The sequence below is a fragment of the Pavona decussata genome, unplaced genomic scaffold, assembly GCF_977016875.1.
Source record: "Pavona decussata unplaced genomic scaffold, jaPavDecu1.1 SCAFFOLD_61, whole genome shotgun sequence".
In the NCBI taxonomy this organism is placed as follows: Eukaryota; Metazoa; Cnidaria; class Anthozoa; order Scleractinia; family Agariciidae; genus Pavona; species Pavona decussata.
In genome coordinates, this window is record NW_028145482.1 from 3892496 (window position 1) to 3920099 (window position 27604).

The following is a 27604-nucleotide window of genomic DNA, read 5'->3' on the forward strand; positions in this document are numbered from 1 at the left end:
AAACAGCTGTATACAGGACTTCGTTTAAACCAGGTCTGTTGAATCGGAAATTCTCTGTCAAAATATCTGGTTAAATGACGCAAAAAGAAGCGGCTCACAAGTTGAATATAGGTAAAAGAAAATAATTTATTTACAGACGACAATATCTGAATGCTGTATCTTGAAGATAAAATAGGCTAGTGTAACTTCTACAGCTTTTAGAGCCTTCGGGCTGTGGATGACGTTATCAGTGAAATCACCACTCAAATAAAAGCTAATCTACATTCCTTTCCAGTAATTCTCTGCAAAAGCATTTTGTAGCGAATGAAGGGGTGATTATATAGTCAAAGATGACCTTAAGACGTTGCCATTTAGATTGTAAAAACCGCGGATTGAGCCTTCCAGTTACTAGCCTGGAACCTAGACTGCTTGCGCCTTTTTCTCTCTCGAATTGTCTCTTGTGGCTTGAAAAAATGACGGGAAGAGAAAACTTAGAGCGCTTTCCATTTGTCAGAACTGTCCGGTCAGACCAGCCAGTTCGTAAGCTATTGTCGAGGAATTTAAGTTTAAGCAACGTTAACAAAGTTGAAACCAAAACGGTTTCTCCAAGTTCGATCGTTCGTTTCGAACACGTTTCTTCCAAAAATCACACCTCCACCTAAGCTTTCTGGCATGATAGCTAGAGCTAGGCCTCCAGCTCAGTCCCAGGCTAGCAAGTCCACCGGAAGTAAGAAGTATGATGTCTAAATTTGCGGAATCTCCGCGATATAAACTGAATTTACCAATTTGAAGGAAAGGTCATGCAGTTCATGTTAGTCCTTCGAATTCCTTCAAAATGGCGCGTACCGTTTTCGTAGTGATTAATTTTCAAGATTTTGCAACACCATCTCTTCAAAATGACGCGTTCGAGTTACAGGCTGGTCGGTTTGGCCTGCCAATTCTAGTAAATGGAAAGCACACGCTCGGGTGGTGTAATCCAAGGGAGAAAGGGGACTACAAACAGTCTACTTGAAATCCAGCAATCTCGATTAAAATGAACATAAAAATGGACTGACTGAAACGAACAGAAACCCTCTTAACCGATCGTCATGTACTGAATGTGATAATGTTTAGCTACGCTAAGTGGAGTCGTCAGGGGCATTTCATTGTTATACGTCTGCTTTTTCCACCAATGGTTGGCGTTTTCGTCTCGTCAGTGGAGAGTCCTCTGAAATGGCGTGGTAGTCACCAGTCTTCTCGCTCTCACTGTACGAGCCAATGAGCGGAGTGATCAGATAATAACCCAGACCGTGACCAATCACAACAGTCACAAAGAACCACATGTTGTAAGTCATAACAATCAACATCAGTAAATAAGCGAGACAGAGTTCCGTTACAAACAGACACGCCTTTGAAGCCTGCTTGACAATATCTGGTCTGGAAAGAAAAGTAAGTGCACGGATTAGCTACATGATTGCTTCTCAATTTCTAGGTTATGACTGTTCTTAAATAGTGACCCGCAGTTCGGACGACGAATCCCGGGGGGAGAGAGAGGCGGTACTCCATATAATAATAATAATGATGATGATGATGATGATGATGATGATGATGATGATGATGATGATGATGATGATGATGATGATGATAATCCTAATACAGGGAGCCCTTTTCACGGAAGTGACATTCATCGGGGTCATGTTAATAAAGAAAATAATAATAAAGCTGTCAAAGTAAAATAAAAAATAAATTAAAAATCCTTTTATAATAGTGAGCTACAGATTAAAGGGGAGGCTCCTTCAGTTCCGAAAGGGATGCCTTTTTCACCCTCATATAAAGGGTAACAAAATTAACAATTTTAGTATTTCAAAGGGCCTTAGAAACTGATGTGTGAACCGAGAAGGCTCTTTCATGATATAACAAAGGAATACGATATTTCGTTTAATGAATGTGGAGGGGGTACAATCCCCACTCCAGAAACTTCAGGGTGACTGGTACGTGAAAGGGTAAGGGGTTGAATCTTCGGTCCGATCATCCTCCCTCCTCCCGGGGCTGACAACGAGTGAAACTATTCAAATCCGTTTGCTCATGTTTTAACGCGTGATATGTCACACAAGTGAGTCATTTCTAGAACCTCTTCTTCCTCTGTCATCTGCATCAGAGAGGAGGAAGGGCGCTGAGGAAGTTACATCTTCATTAGTAAATAAACTTCCGTTTATAAACACAGGGGATGCATCCGCGCCAGCGTGCTTGCTTCGCTCATGGGTCCATAGTAAATTCCCACCGGTTTAATTTCAACGGCATGCTCGAACATGACGAACATCTTAATTATAAAAAAAGCCTATGAACACAGTAATACTATCATCAGTCTTTGTAGTACAGTTGTTGTTTTCATCACCCGAGAAAGCACTGCAGCTAAAGAATGAGAGGAATTTGACATTTAGGAAGACTGTGGTTGTATTGGCAAAGGACAAATTGAAATGGCGAGAACTCGTTTCGTTTCTTTTCAAATTTCCCAGCGGAAGAGAAAGAAGCATTTGCTTCATCGCTAATTTGTTACTGAAGAGGCAAATAACCTGGCTTTGAACTTTACAAGTGTTTCTTGCGTGGAAGGCGTTAGAAAGGAGAAGGGAGAGGGAGAATCGGGAGTGCGCGAGACGCTCCCCTCGTGCGTCGCGCGCGTGCCCGTACTTCCTTCTTCCTTCCTTTTTCTAGCGCTTGCCAAGCAGGCTAACATTTCCTTTCCCACGTTCACCTTTCGGAGAAAATGTCTGCTCCTGCTAAAGAAGTCTTTGTAAAGTTTGTTAAACTGGGCGAAATATTTTAACATTCGAATAAATTCAGTAACTGAATCATGTATTTTACCCTAGGAGATGACATATTTTCCTGGATAAAAGATCTTCCCACTTGCACATTTCCGTGTGTAATCGTGACGTCACGTGAAGTGCTTTAATGCACTCGAACAGAACTGCCATTGCAAGAACAGACACAAATGATCCACTGGCATCTGAAAAAAATTAAAATGGGATTTTATTCTCTTAACATATGTTATTTAATGTGATTAAAAAGAAGGTTTGAAACACGGAAACATTCTATAGTTTGGACCAGAATCCGTCAAGCTATTCCACCCAATTTACAGAACTAAGGGCAATGCAATGAAGTCATGGGAATTTTTTTGGTGCAGCGAAAACGTTTATAATCCTTTAACAAGTAAAAGTAAGCCTTTCGATGAATTGTCTAGTTAAAAAATCCAGGGCTGGATTTCTGAACTTCCCCGTACAAAGCCTTGGTGAGTCTCCCCCCGTACTCCCCTTTCCCCCACCAGAATTTCCTGGCTCTTCCTCCTCCATCAACGACTAGGCTCCCCTCGGCAGTTTAGGCACTCTCCCCAGGTTGCGGTCGCCCTTATAAACCAAGATGGCGGGAGTTTGATCGGAGCGTACAAGTGAAGTCTCGAACTCGGATCCCACGGAAAAATAGGGTTAGTCTATGGCGTCACAGTAGAAATGCATGTGTGGATCAGGGCTGCATCAGCATGGATTACTCAGTATGGTAACTTCCGAAATGTAGCAAAGAATCTTAACAAAGTCGTGTTGATACACACTTTTCACATCAGACAGCAAGTTTACTCAGTCGTTTCCCTTTGGTATTCGTGGACCGTTTCGGTTTCTAAACCAACAGTCTAGACACTTTGACCTCTTTTTATCAGCAGTTTCACAGCACGAAATAGCAAATTGATTAAACTTTCAGACACGCCGTAAAGTTACTTAAAAAGCACAGCAATACGGTAGCATTACGGCAGCTTTGCGGAATAGTAAAGTTGCTCAGGTTCGTGCTGAGTTTATCAACATAGAATCCCGATAGAGTTCTTTGGAATTTTATAGCACGAATGCAAGGGAAGAACCGGTTCCAGTGAAGCTACCTGAGGCCGAGGAGGCGGTGGCCTAGTGAAGCTCTTGTTACATGTTACGTAGGACAAGCCAAAAAGCAAACATTCATTTTTCGACTGAGTTTATCAAGGCATCTAACAATGCTTTCTGAGGTCAGAACTTACCTCTTATTGATGTCACTTTCCATTCTCGAAATAGTAGTATGATATGGTTGAAAGCGGTTGAGAAATGCATCTGTAACATGGAAACCGAGACTAATCTAAGCACACTGAAGCCAGTTTACAAAACGCAACGCAATGTGAGACTCTTCTTACCATTGTGATTGCTGTCAGATCATTTCCTTTCCAGCTGGTAAATAAACGCGAACTGAAAAAAAAAAAAAGATTTATGCAACACTTTTCACATTTGCGTGACCTCAACCCATACCCGCAATGTGTTTGAATACAACGGAAGCGGCCTTGATATGATGCAGTCCTGGATGTTCCCGGACTTGACACGTTCTCAAGTGTTAGAGTTTTAAGAACAAAAAGGACAAGGGAATATCGCGGGGGAGGGGGGGGGGGGGTAACTCTCATATAGAAGTGACGGGGGTTATCGTCGCACCATTTTGTGGGTTACATTTCGTGGTTTGATACCCCTTAGTGTGCTAAAATCCAAATTGACTTCCGTTAGAAGTATGGTGGTACCTTTTAGCGTATTGAGCCAAAAAATATGACAAGAATAAATGACAGTCAACTGATTTGGCACCTCTTAGCGGTAAAAAAACTGTTCAAATCACGCCCCCAATTTCAAACTCCAACCATCACTCCCGTCACTTTTACATGGGAGTCAACCCCCCCCCCCCCAGGAGACTACTAAAAGTAAGAAAAAAAATGGTGCTGTGTATTAGCTAAAATGATCTTAGCTACGGCAGTAAAACGGGATTCTGGGGTCATTTCACCCAATCTTTAGACATCGGAGTGCCCCCCTCCCCCCCCCCCTTAACTACGATCCCTCTTTCGTGTCCTGTTCTAAATCTAGATAAAACGTATTCAATTACAGCACCGTTTCCTTAAAATCACTAGTCCGACTCTTGTTTGTTCTAACCCGCATCTAGCCTAACCACATTTTGTTTCACTATTTATTAGCGTTCCCAAACCCAGCCAGCTCACAGTGTTGTTATTCTTCGCTTACGCGCTTGACAATGTATTTAGATTGTCGAAATGTGATGGCATTTCAGGCTTGCAAAGAATTATAATCAGGAAAGTGGAATAAAGTAAATAAATTGAAGTTGTTGATTTTTTTTGACAAGTGTTGATATGTGATAAATCAACTGACGTGACCTTGTGGCTACAAAAATCCCATTTGCACATTTATATCAATATGTATCAAATTTTTTTTTGCGATTTTGCCAAAACGAGTAAAATTACGCAAAAATCGTTCCCCGCAAAAATATTGTCCACCGATAAATCAGTTCTGGTGGAGCTGAGCAAAAGGTCATCGTGAAGTTCTACTAAAATCGAAAAGTAACAAACCACTAGCCGTTACCCTCTCTCTCCCCACCTCCCCCCCCCCCCCTTCCCCCACGCTTCCCTTATCGCTTCCAGCACTTCTCAGTACCCTGCCATTGACAAATAGATAATTTAATGGACAAACCATTTCGTGATATTGCGTCAAGCATTTATAACTTAGATGATCTGGCGAGAATTCAATATAACTACGTTGTTTGCTTGACAGCTTTGTTCAAAAAGACAATGAACTAGTCTCGTGAGATATGCGTCGATATTGGATCCGGGAGGATTAAATTCTTTTAAAGCCCTACAGAACGTTCAAGAAATGCAGATCCTATCATATCAGATCACACGCGTAATCCACTAGACGCACTAGTTTAACTCGTACGAAACTAACAAACAGGCATGTTTTGTTTACTGTTCCCCGTATTATTAACTTAAAGTAAAAAAGCGATTAAATTTCGTCAATTTCAGAGGAAATCAATTTTTGTGTGGTCTATTATTTTCCTCTAAGTTATATGCAATAAACTTTAAGACCTTTAAAGCTGTGTATTTCGTATAGTAATTTACTTACGGTGAAGAGCGAATCAATTTCGCCTTTTTGGAGAAAATCAATTTTTGTGTGGTCTGTTATTTTCGTCTCAGTTATACTGTGTAGTATGGCCAGGTTACTGCTCCAGTTTTGCCTTATGGATTCTTCAATTGGATTCTTCAATTTTTCCTTTTGCCGGCTAGCATTGTATACAGTTTATTTTGAGCGCTTACAGAACCCCGTTTTGCCTTATCACTAATCATCCTTGAACTGACTGTGAAATAATTTTATGACCACAATGCAACCTTCTGTCTACTGTTAATAATATTTGAACACTGGAAGTGAAATATATAATATTTATATATTTAAACTGCGGTTTCCAATATATGAAACAGTTCATATATTTCACTCTTCCATCTATTCCTCTCTGGGCGTATATCACAAAATCCACGACTACATGACCAGCTCCCAGTCAGTAACGTTTCTGTCCGTATTCCCCAGAGGGTGAGATGAACTAATTAGCTAAGCAGTTAACGCTGCCCGGGCTTGATATCTTAGTTGAGCACTGCACTGTTTATCGTAGATTTCCGTTAAAGCCTAAATTTGTTCAGCTGCGATGGTCTCTCTCTAGTAATTTTCGAACGTTGCTCGTTTTTTCTTTTCTTTTCTTTCTTTTTGTTTGGCTTTCTGGGACATCACTCTATTTTATATCAATGACACTTTGGACAATTGAAATGAATAAGGACTTTTTTCCGTGATTACTGTTTAATATTTCTGAATAAAAGCCAGTGAAAGCCATTGAAAGTGGAGAGGATTGATCATCGATTATTTACGCAGAATAACGTTACAAGACTTCGTGAGACGAAAGAAGTAAATTGTTTACTTTAGTGTTCCAAAAATCATTTTCTTTCTTCTATCCATTCTTAAAACCTCTTCAAATTTTACTCAAATTCAGGTAGAGCCCCACCTTAACTTGAAGTCCATATAAAAGAGTGATAATAGACTTATATTAGCGGCGAAAACTTAATCTACAATTATCTTCGGGCCGTCACTTTGCTTTGTATCGTTCCAGTGGTACCGGTATATTTTAATTAGCTTTCCGGCATCATCCCTCAAAAGGCACCATGAGAAGTTTGGTTGCCACTGCGGCAAGGGCCCAAACGCACTATTTTTCCGCCGCTATGTTGGCCATACGTTTTTGCTTATTACATGTATTTTGCACATATAAGAATTGCTGTCGACCTTGTGTTCTTGTTTGTTGTTGGTCAGTCGTTCTCGGGTATTCCTGTTTTCCCCTCGCGTCATTGGTGAAAGCGACCGAACATTTCCAAATATAGCCTGCGCAGCAAACATTTCCTTTGGGGCTTTGTGCGTTTCCGTGCGGTCAAAAACGCGAAAAACACACAACTGAAATCCCAACGGAAACGGCTTTGACGCAGGTTGATGTATATCAGGATCAGAGGACGCAATACAGGCACCCTCGTTAAATATAGTCGATTTATTTTCATGCTGGTATGTGCACACCAACTCTTCAGCCGGTTTGATCGTGACGTTTTCTTTAACAAGTTCCAAACTCGGAATTTGTGATTCTGGCTGTGGTGCTGTCTAGTTGAGGGATTTCTCTGGCATTAACGGGATTAACACTCGAATCACGTCTCCACTCGTTCTATTTGCATGAACTGCAAAAGTTACCCTTGTTATTTTTGCGCAAACAGTACTGAATGTATAAATGTAAATATATGAAACATATCTTTTGAACTGCGGATGAAAGATCAAATAGAAGAAAGATCCTCGCAGTTACTACGCAACTGAAGCAGTTGCGAAAAGAAAGCCTGAAAAAATTCACAAATGGCTTGAACGGGATTCCGCGAACCCATGACCTCTGCGATGCCGGTGCAGTGCTCTACCAACTGAGCTATCAAGCCAACTGGGAGCTGGTCATATTGTGAGTTCGTAACATATTTTTGTAATATACCCGTGAAGGATGAATAAATAAATGTAAATATATGAAACATATATTTTGAACTGCGGATGAAAGATCAAATAGAAGAAAGATCCTCGCAGTTACTACGCAACTTAAGCAGTTGCGAAAAGAAAGCCTGAAAAAAAATTCAGGCTTGAACGGGATTCGAACCCATGACCTCTGCGATGCTCTTGATGTACTTACGTAATGTACAGTTACACCCTGAGCAACTTTCAGGAGATAAGCTTTCACCCGGCGTTATTGCCCCCGCAGGGTTTTGGCCCAGTCTGGCCCAGGGCCGAAAACCCGAGGAGACATCCCGTTGTAGTCCCCGCGTAAAAGTATAGTACCTAGCTACAGTGGCAATACACAGTTCGTATACCAGAAAAACTCTCGATTTCGCCAAACTAGGGTCGTAGGGTAGTATCGGGAAATATGTTGATGGGGCTGTTGGTGGGTATTGGGGACTGCAGTTCGTTGGTTGAAGATGACTTGGTCTTTACGTGCGTGTGATTGGCTGCTGATGACGTATGACACATCAATTTGGTAATATTCGTTTTTCGTTTGTGTGGAGAGATATTCGAGGCTCAATACCGAAGTTCAGAGTAAGAGGAAGAAGATCTTAAAATTTCATTTGTTGCCTTTTCGTCTCACAAGTTTAAGAAGCCAAAATTTCAGGGAGGTATACTGGCGTAAAAGAAGAATTAAGAGACGTCATCTTTTGTATTTGCTGGACTGAAAGCCTCAGTTCAAAACTACGATTTGTCAGACACAAATAACTCACTGACTGAAAGACGGAGACGTCAAGAAAGATTTATTGGAAGACGTCAATCAAAGAAAAACGTAAAACAGTTGAAATTATTTGAAATTCTAATAAGGTTTCAAGACAACAGCCAAAAAATTGACAATTTTACTCGCTGACAGATGACGAAACTGTACCAAAAGTGCCGCTTTCTTAATACAATTATCAAGTGCCGTGAGATTGAAAATTTTTAATCCAAAACTACGGCATCCTCTGTCTTGAAGTGGCTCGTGAATAAATTTTAATAAAGTTGACATTCTCTTAGCTAGTAAAATTGTCAATGTTTAGGCTCTATTGCCTTGAAATCTCACATTTTCAACTGCTTTCCTTTGATTGACTTCCACAAAAACGTAGCTTTAATCGATGGCTTTTGAAGGCAAGAGGTGAAGTCGCGTGTAACGGGAACCGCTGCTAGCGGCAGTTTGGCAAACGGTTATGACTTGTGCTAGTAAAATCAGAAGAATTGATTTTGAGCCAGAAGCCACCGGTCGCTTTTTAGCGGCACGCGCTCATAAAATACACTTTATACAAAAGTTCCAAAACAGTCCTTTCTTAAATGGAGGACAGAGAGATGCCTGCCACTATACAAAATCTTCTAGTTTTGCATTTTTGAAGAGGCAGACTTTACTTTCCGCATTCACTTTTGACCTACATGGCACCCGAATTGCGAGACAGTTCCGAAAACTGATTAATTGATCAGATCTATATTTTGATAACGCGAAATATATTATGTGGATGTGGTGCTCAGTGTTCGTAAAAAAAAACAAACTTGTACACAACAGGTATATTTGAAATCAGCATTTATTGAAGCTACAGATTTGCTCCACTTTACTTAGGCTTTAGCCTCACAGTTGATGCAGATAAAGCACCAAGCGCCGGAGCGACGCTGACGACGAAGGCGAGTTGTATTTTTACCATTGCGGTAGCCCTCAGCTTCCTTAAAATGAACCTCCAGTCCCACCTTGCACTGGTTCATGCTGGTCACATTTCTGGCTTTAAACTCGTTGTTTGACTTCGTAACCAATTTTACTCCAATGGCACCTGAAAAAACGTCGAAAATATCCGTCAAAAATCAATATGATAATACTGACCAAGGGCATATACCAGTTAACTGATTTTTACTAGTTTTCTTTTCTTTTTTCTTGAGGTTTTGACGATTGGTTTAATTATGAGAAAGATTTGGTATATTTCATCCCTAGATAAACGGATCGCGTGCTCACCTGGCAGCAAAGTCCGTAATTCCTTGGTAATGTCTTGCAGGAGTGAACAATTCACGATCTTGTAGTAGAAGTACGATTTCTGGTAAACTGGTTTGTCGATGCCAGGTTCGCTCACCAGCTTTGCGGTGACCTCCTTTCTATAGCCATGGCTCTTGAGGTCTGCTTGCTTTAACAGAGCCATCAACTGTTTATCTGATTGTCGAAAGTCTGGATCGAAGATCTTTAATGTCAAAGATTCTTCAGTTTTGGCATCTGCGAAAAAATGTAAATTTCTATGTACACAGTGCAGTGGAAAGGGTGATTGGTATTAAAGTTGTAGTCTGCCATATACATATTTAATTAGTCAGTAGTTAGGTCAGAAATCGGCTTCGACAAGTAGAGACGTACCGACAGTCGCGGAAAAGAGAATTAGACCCAGAATGATTGCGGCCAACTGAGCTTCGAGGCGCACCATCGTTTTTCCTCAGTAGAACAGACTTTCAATCAAGGCAACAGTGTGTCTTTTCTTGAAACCAAAAAGAATGGTGAATCAAAGAGCTCGATTCGAAGCAATTTATAGCAATCGGAAGGATGACTAGTAGCTATTTTTGAACAGCTATAAATATTGAGATTATTTGATAACCTGAAAAACTTCGTGTAAACCAATGACGCAAGACAGAAAGGGAAGACGTGGTTAGTTTCTACTTTTGTTATTTTGCCTTCCTACCAAGGTCATGTTTATGGTAATTTCAACGTGTCGTAAAAGCGTCCATTTAGTGAAGCCATCGATCAATCAAAGTAAACGAATAAAGTGCGAGGAGTTTGTTTGGATCTGGTTACCTTAGAGAGCAAAATAACTGCATCGGCAGTTATAACCTCTGGTACTTAAGGTAGAAAGGAATTTGAACATCTAACATATGAAATAATAATATGAAACCAAGACTAAACAATACTGAACAAAGTCTGAAAAATTACTTCCATGAGTCTCAACTTGGTTTTAATTAAAGACTTGTTTTTCTCGATATCCGTCTGAGAAGAATTTTAATGTAAATGCCTCAAGGAGTTGACACGCTTCAATTACGAAATGAGAGGTCGAGTTTCTTTGGGATACCTCTTTTATTTTATTTTAATTTTAATTTTCACCACACACAAATTAAACAAACTAAGAAGACAAAAGGAAAACTAATGAGTAAGTGGCGAGGAAGCCCTGTGATGAAAACGGTGCAGCCTTTCAGTACCGAATTTATTAAGTGTGCTCACCTTCACATTTTCGATCTTTAAAAGAAGGTTAATAAAAATTTCAAGGGCCAAACATTTCTTTTCGGAGTACTTTTTTTAAGAAACCCGCACCTAACGAACCATACACAGTCGGTGCACGTACGTAGTATACATAAATTATAGTGGCCTTTATGGGTAAAAGAGAACAACGTACACAGGCGTCTGTGTGTACTTATCAAAGTAAATGTTTGATTTGTAAGCATTGGTATGAACGTTACTAACAATTAACTGAGACACGAAAAACTCCTCGCCACACTTTGTTTACATATCTCGTTTGTCTTTTTTTTTCTTTCTGCTATGCCCTTCGCAACGTCGCCATTATTTATTTACTTTTTTACTTAATGGTAGAGTCAGCAGTGGTATTTATCCCAGACTTCAGTGAAAAATCTTGTGCTTATGTTACGATAAAATAAATTAAGACAACTCCAAGTTTTCTGGAACTCGGTAGAGTTTTTGAAAACCAAAAAATACGGTGTGTTTGCGGCCTATGTCAAATGAAAAATGTCTAAGGACTGAGTATTAACGCCTTCTTACTTAGCATATCGTAAATTTGGGATGCATGATTACTAATGGCGCGTTTTTTGGGGGACATACTCTGTGTATTCTGAGAAAGGAATACCCTTAAAAATCTCCTTTGTACCTGTTGCATAAAAGAATCGAATTCTTATAAATAGTTTAGAAGAAGAATATTTTTAATTTTTCGAGCTAGTCTGATTTTGGAATCTAAGAAATATGTCCCAAAAACCGCCCTAAGAAAAAAAATATAATCTGAGTGCACAAAAAAAGAAAAAAGTTACTGATATCCTTGTTAGCATCTCGTCGCTCACCTTGATGAAAATGTATTCATGAAATCGTGCGCGTTATATCTGTTTTATTTACAAAAAAAAAAAAAAAAAAAAAAAATTCCCGCTATTACTATTCCATTAAGGAAAGTAGATTTCGGAACTTTCTTTTTCAACGACTAATAAACTCAAAGAAATTTCTCCGAAAGTGATGATTTTTCATCACTGCAATCGAACGTTTTGGAAATTTAAAGAAAATTAATAAAAAAATATAAGCGAGTAAAAGTTTCGCCCTTTGTCATTACGTAAATAAAATTAGCGGATGCCATCGTCAAGTGTGCTTTTCCTTTTTTGTTTCATTGCAGCAATTAAACTTGATTTTTTCTCACAAATTTAGACTGTACTGAAGAACGATCTAAGCATATATAAACCAGTATAATAATTATTTAAGCGAATTTATTTTTTAAGAAACCTGCAACTTATCAGCTATAAAAACACCGTACACGTAAAGCACACATAAATTGTAGTGGCCTTAATTGTTAAAAGAGCATAACGTACATAGATGCCTTTGCCGTTAAAAAAAAGTTTTGTTTTTCTAATTAAAAGGAGCTATTTCACTGTATAAACCTTGTCAACAACTGAGACGCAAAAAACTCCCCGCCACACTTTGTTTACGTATCTCTATTGTTGTTTTTTCCTCTATGCCCTTCACATCCATCCTTTGATCAATCTGTCTCCACCAATTTATTTACATTTTAGTTAATGTTAGATCCTTGAATCAGTGATAAATTTCCTAGACTTCGTTAAAGAAAGCTTGTACTTACTTTAAGATTACGTTTACATTAGATTGAAAAGGTTACATTTCCTATAAAATGGCCTCTCACTACACTGAGACTTTCTGTTCGAAAGGGTAGAACATTTTGCCTCCTCACCAAAAGCTAAGCGTACTAACGGAAAAGAAATACATGTCTTGCACGATCGATTCACGATTGAATTTCAAATTCTAATTTTTATAAACTTCTCGTTTTGGATCGCTTGGTTGTTGGGTAGAAAATTGTTGCCAAGGGTCCCATAAATCACATTTCATAACCTCTACTTTGAAAATATAATATCTGTTTACTTCAACCAAGTTTGAACAAAATCGTAGAAGCTGGAATAGACGTCTTCATCGTATACTTGTTGTTCTTCAGCTTCAAGTAAATAACATCCTCTCGAAAGAGAGGCATTTTGAGCGATAATTTGCAGTTGAAAGTTTGTCCAACAGAAAGGGACTACTGCACGTATTAGTCACAATTATTGTTCCAACATGATTAAACTGACTTTGTTGAGGTGTTCGTAAGCCAGAACTATACTACACTGTTGTTCTAAGAGTTTTACGTTCTCAAGCCCTGGCTTTCGTTTTACTCGCTGTCTTAGTTTTTCGTCTTTTTGGTCAGTTTTATTGACTTCGTTTCTAATGGTCGTCAACTAAGGTTGTCTCAACTCTAGCGCCGACATTGAATTATTTTCGGGTGAATTCGCAAAAGATCTAGGGTTCCTTTTTAAACTCTACCTTTCTGAGCCTAAAAACATTTTTAAATTTTCTTAACCGCGGGTTTGAAATCGACGTGACACCATTAGCTAGCAAAACTACAGGGTTTGAATATACGAACAGAGTCAGACTTTTTAGTGGCAAACCACAGCTTTTATGACAACAGGCTTTCAGCTTCTTAAGGTTTGAACTCTTATTTCCGCAAACCAGTCAACATGTAAACATTGTTTATCAAGATTCTTCTAGACCTTTAGAGCCTAGAGAGACAACCCAATAACATTGTGGCTCCGCGCTTATGTCTTGCTCGCCTAACTTATTTGAACAATGTATCTGATATTTTTTTCTTGACAAATTAACGACTGAGTGCAGTTTAATAACAGCCCAAGCATGGTGTCGGAGAAAAGTTAAATTTCAGAGTTGAAGCTGTACATCGTAGAGATAGACATCTCTAAAATATTTCAAAATAAAACACATTTATCAGCTCTGCTCGTTCTTAGAGCTAATTTCGCTGCGTTTTAGAGCGATTTTATCGGGATGGTGTCGAAGATGAGCCGCATTAATCTTTAAACGAATCAAACATCACACAACATAAAGGTTCTTACCCTTACTTGTGTCTTGTGCTGGTTAGACATTACTTAGACAGCAACATTGCTTTAATCTTTCTTGCTTTTATATTATTTGATCTGATATGTAGCATCTTCCTGCAACCTATAGCTGTTGTCAAGGGAGTTGGGCACATAGTGTCCGCTGTTACTTAATTTTCAATTCTTTACACTTTTGCTCGGCGCGTGGACGCGAAGATTTTTATTAATGAGATAAAAGGATTGTTGAGTAGTTCTTTTGAAAATGGTTGAATACGTTATCGATACAGTCATTCGTAGCTCAGATGTCGTTTATTGCAAAATTTTCTGTGAATAGGCTGATTTCAATTCTTTATTGCACTAAGTTTTGTAAAGCGCTAATGGGCTAAACGGAATTAGCGCCATACAAAAGTCACACGATAAGAGCTAACGCGTATGTTGTCTTTCGCAAAGGCAGATAAAACCTCCCTGGCCCTTTCTAACTTCAAGGCCTGATCATCATTATATACTCAATAACAGTGATTTAAAGAGGGAACATATCTACATAAGATAAAGCCGGCAAGCCGCTTATCAAACTACTAAACCGACGAGAACCCCTCGCCTCTTGAATCCTTCCTCTATTGGGAACTAGCTTGCTATTGCAAAAATCAGCAAGTCAAATCAAACTTTATGTCTCTTTATGTTTTTTTGCAAAAAAAAAAAGAAAACAAAACAAAATTACAAAAAAAACTCTTTATCCTACTGGTTGCAAATGCCGGATGAATTTCATCTAAGTACTATTGGCATGATCCTTTTTTTTTTTTTTTTTGGCTCACGTTCTGTAGCTAGAACACCAGAAAAGCTAGCTTTCTGATCCAATTTTTTGTCTGAGACCATCAATGTGAGAAAGAATGCAAAGCCTTTTTACTCGAAACGGCACCGTTTTGTAACGTGCACCGAACAGTAACCGAGACACTAAAGCAGTTTTCCTTTTAACTTTAACCAGACCTGATTCACCGAGAAGTAATAACATAGAAAAATTTGCATTTTAACAGATCAGACTGACAACAATTTTCAACAGACGGTGTCTTCTCATGCAAACATTAGTGCCCATTGTCTGAACTTCCTGTTTAAACACTGCTTTCCTTTATAAAATGATTGACATACTTCTCACCAGAGAAACGTTAACTGTAAACGAGCAAACAAAACTTTTTGATGGAATTAAACATCTCACAACCACAATTTTCATATCCACCGCACTGAACTGGACGATTCTGGCTAAGAACTTCCAAATACCTTTTTGCGGAATGAGAGGAAAGCTCTGTAGGTGTTTAAGTAAGTAAAGAATTCAATTTTTTTTCGTTGAGAAAATGAGAGCAATCGCGAACCATAGGCTCCAGTAAAGTATTAAGTTAAATATTCAGAAGCACCAAAACAGTGGAGGACGAACAATAACTTAGCAAATATTTCCAAATAACCTGTCTTTGGCTAATATAAACATTAACACTTGTCTCCAGAAAGTCCGTTGTCATTGTTTGGTGGTTTCTTTAGTTTGTCAGTGTCAACTATCGTTTGCAACGAAATATAATACAAAATAATTTAGAGCAAAATATAAATAAAATATAATACAAAATAATTTAGAGCCCTTCAGTGGTATTTTAGCGCAGCCAGTTAAAAAAGTATGTTTAGAAAAGAACTGATCATTAAGATACACTCTGTTCTTTTATAAGAACCTTTTTTATAAGAACGTCGAGGCTGAGATTAACCGAAATTTTATCAACGTATTAAAAACATTCCTCAGCTGAGAGTCGATTATGAACGTTTTTAGTATTTTGCTAATCTGTATATAAAATCAAGGTAACAAATGTAAATTAACCAAAATACTATAACATTAACAATGGTGACACATATCAGTTTGTCATAATCACTTTGATAGGTTTCCTGGTCACGTCCACATTGATTTACTGAAATACATGTAGTGTATAACATGTACTGTTTAAGAACATCTTAAGAACGTTTTCAGCCTCAAGTCGCAAAAAAATATAAGAACGTTCAGCCTCAGCTCCAAAATTAGACCTTCTTATAAAAAAAACAGAGTGTATCACAACAGCGAATTACGGATGAAGGTTATTTTGATTCGGTTTACTCATATTATTTCAAGCATACGACGGAAGTCAGTATATATATATGTACAAATTGCCCACTTGAATAATCTTTGCATAAAATTGAGTGCTTAACCATAGCACGGAAATATGTTCTCAGATGAAACGAATTGTGGCAGACAAATGTTACCAAGGTTACTAATATTCTTCACTGTTATTCCCCAAACTGTGGTGTGTTCAAAACCTTCTGTGAAAAATCGTGATTACAGATTACTCCCATTCCGATGTCGAAAATGTATATCGAGTCAGTAACAGAATTAAAAGCCACCTATATCTATTAAACTCCCTATTAAAGTAGACATGAAGAGCCCCTTCCTCTTAAATACCTTTTCGTCTGGATAATTTTTATCGCAAAAATCAGGGACTGAAAATGGACTACTACCGGTATGTGCTTTCTACGATGCTCTGAAATTATTCAGCTAATTATCACACAGGCGGTAAAATCTAGTTTCATAAGCGAAAATTTACTTCATTTCATTTCAGTTCCAATATTTTTAAAAAAGAAAACAGACTTGTTCTTAACTAGTCGTGACTGTTCAAAATGAGTGGTTTCTGAAAAAATGAAAGATTGGAAAGAAACTTAGTTTACAGACCTGATGTAACCGGCTAAAGGTCGGTTTAGGTAAATAACATAATTTAAACGAAAAATGAGTGATGCAGAGATCCTCACTGTTTCTCTGATTCCAAGATAATGCTAGTTATACTTTCACTAGTAAACCAGTTACTGGACTGAAGGAAACAGAAAACGTTTTAACTCAATTAAACTCAGTTTCAAGTTGCCATTGAACTCTTTAATTTCACCTAAGCCACTTGCCATAATCCTTTTGCTGGCTCACGCTGCAACTGTAGCTTCAAAACGAGAAAAGCTAGTCTTCTGATCCAGTTTTTTTTTTTGTGCAACCATCCGAAGGCCCGGTGTGAAAGGATGCAAAGCGTTTTGTTGCAACGGCACCGTCTTTCAATGTTCACCGTTCAGTAACCGAAACGGTCAAGTAGTTTTCCGCTTTTAACTGAAACAAGGCCTTACTCATCGAGAAGTAATAACAAGTAAAGATTTGCATTTTAACAAATCAGACTGACGACGATTTTTAGCAGACACTTCAACAAACGCGGTCTTCTTATGCAAACATTGTCTGAGCTTCCGGTTTGAACAGCGCGTTCCTTTATAAAATGATTGACATACTTCTAATCAGAGACAGTTACTGTAATCGAGCAAACAAAACTTTTTGTTTGAATTAAATATCTCACAACCACAATTTTCACGCGGACCGCACTGAACAGGACGGTTCTGACTAAAAACTTCCAATTGACTTGTTTTGGGGGGTGAGGGGAAGGTCTGTCTCCGTTTCTGTGGAGTAAAGAATTCAATTCTCTTTCGTTGAGAAAATGTGAGCAATCGTAAAACATAGGCTCCAGTATAGTATTAAGTTAAATATTCAGAAGCACCAAAACAGTGGAGAACAAACAGTAACTTGGCAAATATTTCTAGATAACCTGTCTTTGGCTAATATAAACATTAACACTTGTCTCCAGAAAGTCCGTTGTCATTGTTTAGTGGTTTCTTTAGTTTGTCAGTGTCAACTATCGTTTGCAACGAAATATAATACAAAATAATTTAGAGCAAAATATAAATAAAATATAATACAAAATAATTTAGAGCCCTTCAGTGGTATTTTAGCGCAGCCAGTTAAAAAAGTATGTTTAGAAAAGAACTGATCATTAAGATACACTCTGTTCTTTTATAAGAACCTTTTTTATAAGAACGTCGAGGCTGAGATTAACCGAAATTTTATCAACGTATTAAAAACATTCCTCAGCTGAGAGTCGATTATGAACGTTTTTAGTATTTTGCTAATCTGTATATAAAATCAAGGTAACAAATGTAAATTAACCAAAATACTATAACATTAACAATGGTGACACATATCAGTTTGTCATAATCACTTTGATAGGTTTCCTGGTCACGTCCACATTGATTTACTGAAATACATGTAGTGTATAACATGTACTGTTTAAGAACATCTTAAGAACGTTTTCAGCCTCAAGTCGCAAAAAAATATAAGAACGTTCAGCCTCAGCTCCAAAATTAGACCTTCTTATAAAAAAAACAGAGTGTATCACAACAGCGAATTACGGATGAAGGTTATTTTGATTCGGTTTACTCATATTATTTCAAGCATACGACGGAAGTCAGTATATATATATGTACAAATTGCCCACTTGAATAATCTTTGCATAAAATTGAGTGCTTAACCATAGCACGGAAATATGTTCTCAGATGAAACGAATTGTGGCAGACAAATGTTACCAAGGTTACTAATATTCTTCACTGTTATTCCCCAAACTGTGGTGTGTTCAAAACCTTCTGTGAAAAATCGTGATTACAGATTACTCCCATTCCGATGTCGAAAATGTATATCGAGTCAGTAACAGAATTAAAAGCCACCTATATCTATTAAACTCCCTATTAAAGTAGACATGAAGAGCCCCTTCCTCTTAAATACCTTTTCGTCTGGATAATTTTTATCGCAAAAATCAGGGACTGAAAATGGACTACTACCGGTATGTGCTTTCTACGATGCTCTGAAATTATTCAGCTAATTATCACACAGGCGGTAAAATCTAGTTTCATAAGCGAAAATTTACTTCATTTCATTTCAGTTCCAATATTTTTAAAAAAGAAAACAGACTTGTTCTTAACTAGTCGTGACTGTTCAAAATGAGTGGTTTCTGAAAAAATGAAAGATTGGAAAGAAACTTAGTTTACAGACCTGATGTAACCGGCTAAAGGTCGGTTTAGGTAAATAACATAATTTAAACGAAAAATGAGTGATGCAGAGATCCTCACTGTTTCTCTGATTCCAAGATAATGCTAGTTATACTTTCACTAGTAAACCAGTTACTGGACTGAAGGAAACAGAAAACGTTTTAACTCAATTAAACTCAGTTTCAAGTTGCCATTGAACTCTTTAATTTCACCTAAGCCACTTGCCATAATCCTTTTGCTGGCTCACGCTGCAACTGTAGCTTCAAAACGAGAAAAGCTAGTCTTCTGATCCAGTTTTTTTTTTTGTGCAACCATCCGAAGGCCCGGTGTGAAAGGATGCAAAGCGTTTTGTTGCAACGGCACCGTCTTTCAATGTTCACCGTTCAGTAACCGAAACGGTCAAGTAGTTTTCCGCTTTTAACTGAAACAAGGCCTTACTCATCGAGAAGTAATAACAAGTAAAGATTTGCATTTTAACAAATCAGACTGACGACGATTTTTAGCAGACACTTCAACAAACGCGGTCTTCTTATGCAAACATTGTCTGAGCTTCCGGTTTGAACAGCGCGTTCCTTTATAAAATGATTGACATACTTCTAATCAGAGACAGTTACTGTAATCGAGCAAACAAAACTTTTTGTTTGAATTAAATATCTCACAACCACAATTTTCACGCGGACCGCACTGAACAGGACGGTTCTGACTAAAAACTTCCAATTGACTTGTTTTGGGGGGTGAGGGGAAGGTCTGTCTCCGTTTCTGTGGAGTAAAGAATTCAATTCTCTTTCGTTGAGAAAATGTGAGCAATCGTAAAACATAGGCTCCAGTATAGTATTAAGTTAAATATTCAGAAACACCAAAACAGTGGAGAACAAACAGTAACTTGGCAAATATTTCTAGATAACCTGTCTTCGGCTAACATTAACATTAGTACTTGCCTCCAGAACGTCCGCTGTCATTGTTTGGTGCATGGTTTCTTTAGTTTGTCAGTGTCAACCATCGTTTGCAAAATAATTTAGAGCACTTCAGTGGTATTATAGCGCAGCCAGTTAAAAACTTCGCGGTACTTCATGTATGTTAAGAAAAGACCTGATCATTAAGATGTCACAACAATGAATTATGGAGGATAAAATAATTTGATTCTTTTCCTCATACAGTTATTTCACGCATACAACAGACATCAGTATGTACAAATTGACCCAATTGAATAATCTTTGCATAAATTTTGAGTTCTTAACCACAGCATGGAAATATGTTCCCATCTGAAACGAATTGTTTCAAATAAGTGTTACTAAGGTTAGTAATATGCTTCACTGTAAGTTCCTAAACTGTGGTGTGTTGAAAACCTTCAGAAAAAAAATATTTTGGATTACTCCTAAATCGATGTCCAAAATATATCGTAATCTGTCTTTCACAAAGGCAGTTAAGGTCTTCCTTGCCCTTTGAAAAGACCCGGACCATACTACTGCACTGGAGGAAATTGAGTCAGTAACAGGATTCAAGGCTACCTTTCAGTTATATAATGATTGCTCTGAAATTATTCAGCTAACCATGACACCGGAAGTAAAATTTAGTTTTAGAAACGAAAATTTCCTTCATTTCATTTCTGTCACAGTTTTGTCGTTTGAGAAAACGGACTTGCTCTTTCTCTCTTTGTGTCTGTTTAAAATGAGTGGTTTCAAAAATGAGAGCAAACAAATAAAGTAAGTTTACAGGCTTGATGTAACTAAGGCTCGGTTTAGGTAAATACCTTAATTTGAAAGAATAACGGATGATGTAGAGATCTCCACTATGACTTTGATTTCAAGATAATGCTAGTTATAACTCACAATGTGACCAGATTCCAGTTGGCTTGATAGCTCAGTTGCTCAGGTGCACCGGCATCGCAGAGGTCACGAGTTCGAATCTCGTCAGTTCAAGGCTGAACTTTTTTCAGGCTTTCTTCTATAGGCCCTACGTAAAAAGGGCTGACGTTTTTAATATTCTTTAGTAGGGATTAAAATTAGCCACACTAGTCCCGTTCTAAAGTTCAAATATGAAAAGAAAATGAATGCAGAGAAACGAATATTAGAATGTCAACCATTTTTGCATTCAGGTCTATTTTTTTGTCAGATAATTCTTCCCGCTTACATTGAACAAATCCGTGACTACTCTGCTACACAGTTTGTCTGAGACCTTATGGGACTGCATTTTTTGTTTTATGTCAATTATCACGGTACGGGGAGTGCTTGCGTAATCTCCCGAGCCAGAGGCTCATGCATTATGAGAAAGTGCTTGACAATAATCCATATCGAATTGGAATTTGAAAATGTTGGTTTTTGAGGAGAGGGGAAAACCCGAGTACCAGGAGAAAAACCTCTCGGAGCAAGGACGAGAACCAACAACAAACTCTGAACCCACATATGACGACAAGTCGGAAAATCGAACCCGAGCCACATTGGTGGGAAGCAAGTTTTCTCACCACTGCGTGATCTCCCATTGAAAAATGTGGAAATTGGCTCATACGCATTCTTAGCTTGAAAATCAGCAGAGATTGAGCATAATAAATACAAAGGCTTTGATTTCCGCACTCATTCCATGCCAGAACACAAGATCTTTCGCCTTTCTCAAACAAGAAACGGAATGCATCTTTGAAAGCATCCCCAAACGGGAATGGGAATGATCACTCTCTGACTCTTGAACAGAAGACCATGTGGAGAGAAATCTCATCATGGTAATTTCAGTAATCGCGAACTTGCACTGGCACTTACTGTCTTCTTTCAGGAGACTACCACCATCTGTGCTCCCTGATTATATTTAACCACGAGGTTGAAGTACTAAAGCCCTAACCGGAGAGAATAGACTTCTGCAAAAACGTCTGCAGGGGCTTGTGGTCTGGCCAACTGTTATTTCCTCACGACTCAGCAAGGTACTGACTAAATCTTTCGCAGGAGTAGGCAAGAACTAGACACTCTTAGTCTATCTGCACGTACTGTCTCTCAGTCTGGGATAAAGTTCTTGAGGCAAAAGCGACCGGTTGGCCATTCTGCAATAAAGCCAACGCACCTAGCCCATATTCCGCGCTTGCATCGCACTGAACTGTAACCTCCTCTTGCCGATCGTAACAATTGAATCACTAGCTCTCGCACCTCCTGGAAAACTGACTTTTGTTGCTTGGACCAGATGAACTTTGCTTCCATCGCGGTTATTTCTTTCTGTGGTTGAGCAACTTCTGATAACCTTGGTAGAAAAGTCGATAAATATATTCACGAATCCTTAGAGACTTAACACTTCTTTCTCCGATGTCGACTTCGGCATCTCCCGAATTGCGCTCAACTTGTCAGAGTCTGGCTTTAACTCATTCTTAATTCGTAATCCAGTGTTACTTTCTGCGGTTCATTTTCCTGCTGTTTTAAAGCGAAGATTGGCCTTGCAAGCTTGCTCTAGTAGACGAACTAGATTCTCATCATAATTTACTTTTGCCTCAGCTTCGTTCTCTTCATCATCAAACACCAATACGTCATCTCTAATGATTGTTATGCCGGGAAGACTCCACCAAGTTACACGGGTAATTTGGATTCGAATTCTTCCGGACCTAAGTTAATTCTAAATGGTAACCTCAGGTACTTGGATAGCGGCCAAAAGGAATCCAGTAGGTGTTTTCAGGACTGCTGCTTTCATCCAATCTAACCTGATAAAAACCATCTTTTGTATTGAGCGTACTGAACACTATGGCTTTGTTGAGCTTGGGCAGCAACTCATCCAGGGTGGGCATTTCATAATTTATACGGATAGCTGTTGAGATCCTTAGGATCAAAATACAAGACAAGTTCTTATCTTTTTGGGTGTTCACCACCTACCATAGTGCTGATCCATTCAGTTGGTGCCAGGACCTTTTCCACAATTCCATTTCTTTCCAGGTCATCAAGCTTGGCCTTGACTTTGTCTCTCGCGGCAACCGGTATGCGACGCGGGGAATACTACACTGGCTTGACATTGGGGTCAGTGATAATGGCTGTGTCTCTTATATTCCCTAGACCCTCGAACACGTGTATTCTTTGGTCAGGTTACTGATCTCTGGGACATGTATGGACTCTTCGGGAGCTATCTGTACTTGACTATTCTGTCAACTGTGAGGGTGGTCTCGCCGATACGCTATATTAAGGTGCCATCAAACAGCTTTAACTGGATATTAAACTCTCTCAGTGGCGGATTCCCATGCTGTAACAAGTTACTTAAATCTTTGTAGCTGATCACATTACAAGTAGCACCAGTGTCCAACTGACATATGAGCTACTCAAGGGGAGCTGCTCTGTGTACTTTCCTTCCATTACGAATGTAATATTGGACGTCAACTGTTTTCCACACCCCTTGATCGCGGTGATCTGTTCTCTCTTTCACAGAAATTCTTCTGAATCATACACTTCTACCTCTTCTGCTAAATAAACCTTTTCTTTGGCTTACAGGCACACCTTAGAATAATGGTTCATTTTTCTTCCAATTTCGACACTGCTGATCATCAATTGGACAATCTGTACGCTTCGCATGTCAACTGACAGTAAAACTTGCATTTCCAAATTCTGGCAGAAGGATTTGGTGACGTCTTTTGGTTTCGAGGCTTTCTAGGTTTCTTCTTTGGTTAAGGTTTGCGTTTGTTACCCACCAGAGTCGATGTAGCTGTTCACTACTAACTTTTTCACAAGACTGCAACGACTTTAGCTGTTTGTTATAGTTATTTCGCTTGATTTACCCATGTCAAGAGCTTTATCCAGTGACAAATCTTTCTCTCTACTCGATCTAGCTTTTTTGCCTTTATCTAGTATTCCAATAACTAGTCTATCGCGTATCATTTCTTCAGTCAGTGTACCGAACTGACCGTGATGAACCTCTGATTGATTTTCAATCCATTTTGCATTAGAGTTTACTTTATTTGGTTTACTTTTTTACTAAGCGAGTCAATATTTGCTTTGTTTTAGTACCAGAGTGATTTGAACGATATTTAGCAGTGTAAAAAACAAGATAGAAAAATGCAGGGTTTTTTTAAAATCGTATATGGCTAAGAATTAGCAAAGGGTTTGCTTTGCGGAAAATATATAACTCGTATTAAGTCAGAATAAATTTGGGGCGACGCAGTTGATGGGTCTTCCTCAAACGAAACTCCACTAAGATTTATTCTATACATTACGACTCTTAGCTTTAAATGTCTAAACCCGTCCACTTTGCTACCCTAGAGTAATGGAAGTTGAGCCAGAGCGTTACGACAACAAGAATACATAAGCTTCATGTTTCTCAACCGTGGCAATTGAAAATGCCTTTTTGTAGAAATCTCGCTGATAGAAGTCAACACAAAGACTATTTTCCAATTTAATATTTCTTTAGGATGAAATCAGACTTACAATCGATGCCTTTCAGCAAGAGTTGTAAAGGTATGCGTAAGCATATTTTATAAATCGATTGTTTTTCTGTTGGTTATAATAACTTTGCAAATCGACTGCCTTTTAAAATGCATATATTTCCAAATGCCACCCAAATGTTTACAGGGTCTTACATTAGCATTTCAAGGTCAAATTTGTTTTAGGAAACGGGAAAATCTCCTCTTTGCAAATTAGAATGAAGCGCACTTTAGTTTGTCTTCTACTGTAAGTTGACACAAATGCCGGAATGTTCGCACGCTGTAGGCAAGCGTTACACAGTTATGAGTTTCTGGTCAAGCTGTAATTCGGCAAATGTTTGATTAAATTTGGCCAATTTTTACAAATTCAGAACTAGGGCATTTTAAAATTCCTAGCCAAACAAAATTTTCGATAAAGACAGTATAGACTAACGCGTTCATCTTTATTTTCTTTGTTTATTCTGCCCAAAATCACGTTTGTAATGTTGAAACAAGACTTGATTATACGCAAAAGCTTTTCGCTGTTTCTCTGCAGGATTTGTTGGTTTTTCTCGCATTTTACCCGCTCCTTCGGGTCCGAAGAGTCAACTTCTTACAAACAGGTTTCCTTTAAACATTTAAAGTCTCCAGTCTTTATTCTAGGACACTGTTCATGAAGCTCTTACAAGAAGTTGCATCGCGCAGAGTAAACCTACATTTTAAAGTTATACAAATAATTTTAATAATAAAATTGACAATAATTGACAGAAAAAAGTTGTGGACCTTGAATTGCTTGGCATAGCGGTTATTGATAAACAAAAAGCTAAGGTTCGCCGAAATTTGTTTTCAACAAAGGTGAATCCACTATTGCCACTAATTCCTAGTTAAATTTGTCAATTGCTGTCTCGTGGATTTAAAACTTTCCAAGAACTCAAATTTCGCAAAAAAAAAACACTTATTCTTTTTTTTCTATGAAGGACAGATCGGTTATGAATAATTCAGTAGGCGAAAAACGCATGTCTCACAATGAACTTTTTGTGATACGTAAGGCCATGGCCGGAATTCAGCTTGAGACATGTTTACTCTTTACAGGAGCAAGAGCGTCGATCGGGCTCTCCATCTAACTCTATTATTTGCCATCTTCCGGTCCTCAGTCCAAAACAGGTAATTCCTTCGCAATTCCTTCAGTGTGTTGTGCCTCCAGGACTACTTTGGGCATCCCTCTCCTCCCATTCGATATTGAGGGCAGTCCGTGTGATGCTACCCTCAGGTTTACGAAGGGTGTGCTCAATCCACTTCTATTTCCTCTTCTTGATTGTCTCTTCTCTACAACTTTGACTCGTCCTCTGTCAGAGCCCTTGGTTGGGAATAGTTTTTGGCCATCTAATCTTCAGGACCCGGCCCTGCGTAAGCACTTAACTTGTCGATAAATGTCTGCAACTTCTAGACAGTGATTTCGTTGACCTCATGTTTTCGAACCGTACAAGGGAAGAGATTTCACATTTGCATCCTGAATTATTGTATTATTAAAGGTGAAACATTTCGTGGAATATTAGCGTTTAAGTTCACAATAACCTGAACTTTCCTCCGTCGTTCTGTTTGTCATCCTTGTGGCTCAAAACGGTGACTTTTTAGCAATTTGAAGGGTTGGCCGTCTACAGTACAAACTGACACTTTGTGTGTTTGCCCCGCATTACAGTCTGAGTTCTAAATTGTTAGCCAAGATTTGATTCGTAGCCGACTTGGGAAGCACTGATGTCGTCTACTTGATAATTGGGCAAATGCTCACAGAAAATCCTGCCAGTCGGAAAAATCCTTACAATTCGGCCTATGCTTGCTTTTTGTAGTCCTCTTGAGTATTCTTTGTGTTACTTAGCTTGAAATTCCGGAAATCATATCTCTCCCAGCAAAACATTTTTTAGATACACAGAAAAATGACCAAGAAGAATTGATTATATCAGCAAAATGAGCGAAGCGACGTTGAACCTAAAAGGCACTCAAAATTGTTGCTGGTAGAAAAAAAACCGGAAATCAAATTTTCCAAATTACTCTTCGTGCAGTAGTCTAGTTACTTGCGAATGACATACTACCGTTGACCCTTCACTCTATTCACTCTTCCATAGTTACCATAACAAAAGGTGATGATATTCTTCTCAGACGATTTTGGCATATTTGTTGAAGGCAAAAGGTAATTATCATTTAAAAAAGAACTAGTCCTGCATTCGTTATTGAATTAATGTAGTCGTTCTAGATGTTTATTTCGATCGTTTGGCTTTGTCTCATCTGTAGATTAAGGTATATAACATTTGCGCATTCCTAGAAATGGGACATGACGAACAGACACGCTTCAACTTATCCTGATCCAAGCGTTCAGATAGCGGGGAGCGGCGTGGAGAAAATTGCGATGGTTTGCACCGCAATTTTCTTAGCGCTGCTCCCCACTTTGTGACTCGGCTAGAACAGGCTACTTCAGGTAAACTTCTACCCGTATATGAGGCCCCAATTCGCTGGTTTCTTGCTTTGTTTATTCTACTTAGTCATCTCAGATTACGTTCAAGTAAACGGCGCCTTATCTCAAAGTTTGTTGTCTTATTACGGTCGACATAAAGTTTAGTAGCTGTTGTGGTTTAATAGTCGCAACCAAAGTAAAAAAAAAAAGCACTTAAAACCCGCGCCTCTCATTTGCCTCCACAAAATGCTGAAACACTCTGATCGTGTTCCGGATCATAACAGTTGCAAAAGTCCACCCCAAACAGCTAGCCTAATTGAAGTCAAATCCTTCACTGGACTGAGCACCTTAAATTGTGGAAATATTTTGAGATGTTTGGTAGGTGGATGAATTGTTCACGAAGAAATGCATTGAAAGTACACTTTAAACTGTAATTTTAGAATTAGCTTAAATATATTAAGACCTAGTCTCTTTTCTCAGTTTGGCTTTATCCTTTGAGGCAAGTTAAGTAATGCGCCATAATCAGTTCAGTACACGATTGGACAAAATAAAGATTCTCTAGAACATCGATCTACAGTTCTTTCCACCTTGTTTCATTACTTCCATCAATCACGTTGTTATACGGACGATTTTCGATTGCTTAAAAGTGTGTTACTCACACTTCGTCACTAATTTTAAACAGCGTTTTATCATATTGTATACAACGTCTACAGCATGCGAATTAATCAAATTTAGCTTGTCACTCACCGTCTGTTGTTTCATTTCGCAGTCATCTTCCAAATTAAGGAGATATCAGCCGCTCCCAACTGTGTTACAGGTCAATTTAGACCAAGGAACAGCAAAATGGCTCTCAACAACTACGTTAATTAAATTTCGCAACGCTGAAATGGGAAC

General features: G+C 38.5%; 2 protein-coding genes across 6 annotated transcripts; both read right to left on the reverse strand.

Moving 5' to 3' along the window:
* Window positions 1-101: 101 nt before the first annotated feature.
* On the reverse strand, window positions 102-27604 carry LOC146479176 (protein SLC31A2-like). Of its 5 annotated transcripts, XM_085111444.1 has the most exons (5): window positions 27458-27604; window positions 4160-4211; window positions 4010-4079; window positions 2821-2962; window positions 102-1395 (listed from the first exon to the last, which is right to left on the reverse strand). In XM_085111444.1, the coding sequence occupies exons 2-5, from the start codon at window positions 4160-4162 to the stop codon at window positions 1128-1130; spliced, it is 483 nt and encodes a 160-aa protein (XP_084967570.1). In that variant the 5' UTR covers window positions 4163-4211; window positions 27458-27604; the 3' UTR covers window positions 102-1127. The 5 variants fall into 5 exon arrangements, with proteins under 5 accessions (XP_084967570.1, XP_084967569.1, XP_084967571.1 ...); XM_085111443.1 differs by lacking the exon at window positions 27458-27604 and having other exon boundaries at window positions 4160-4303; XM_085111445.1 differs by lacking the exons at window positions 4160-4211; window positions 27458-27604 and having other exon boundaries at window positions 2863-2962; window positions 4010-4153.
* On the reverse strand, window positions 9416-10413 carry LOC146479177 (uncharacterized). The gene is made up of 3 exons (XM_085111440.1): window positions 10240-10413; window positions 9853-10104; window positions 9416-9673 (listed from the first exon to the last, which is right to left on the reverse strand). Exons 1-3 carry the CDS (start codon window positions 10304-10306, stop codon window positions 9465-9467), a joined length of 528 nt encoding a protein of 175 aa, XP_084967566.1. The 5' UTR covers window positions 10307-10413; the 3' UTR covers window positions 9416-9464.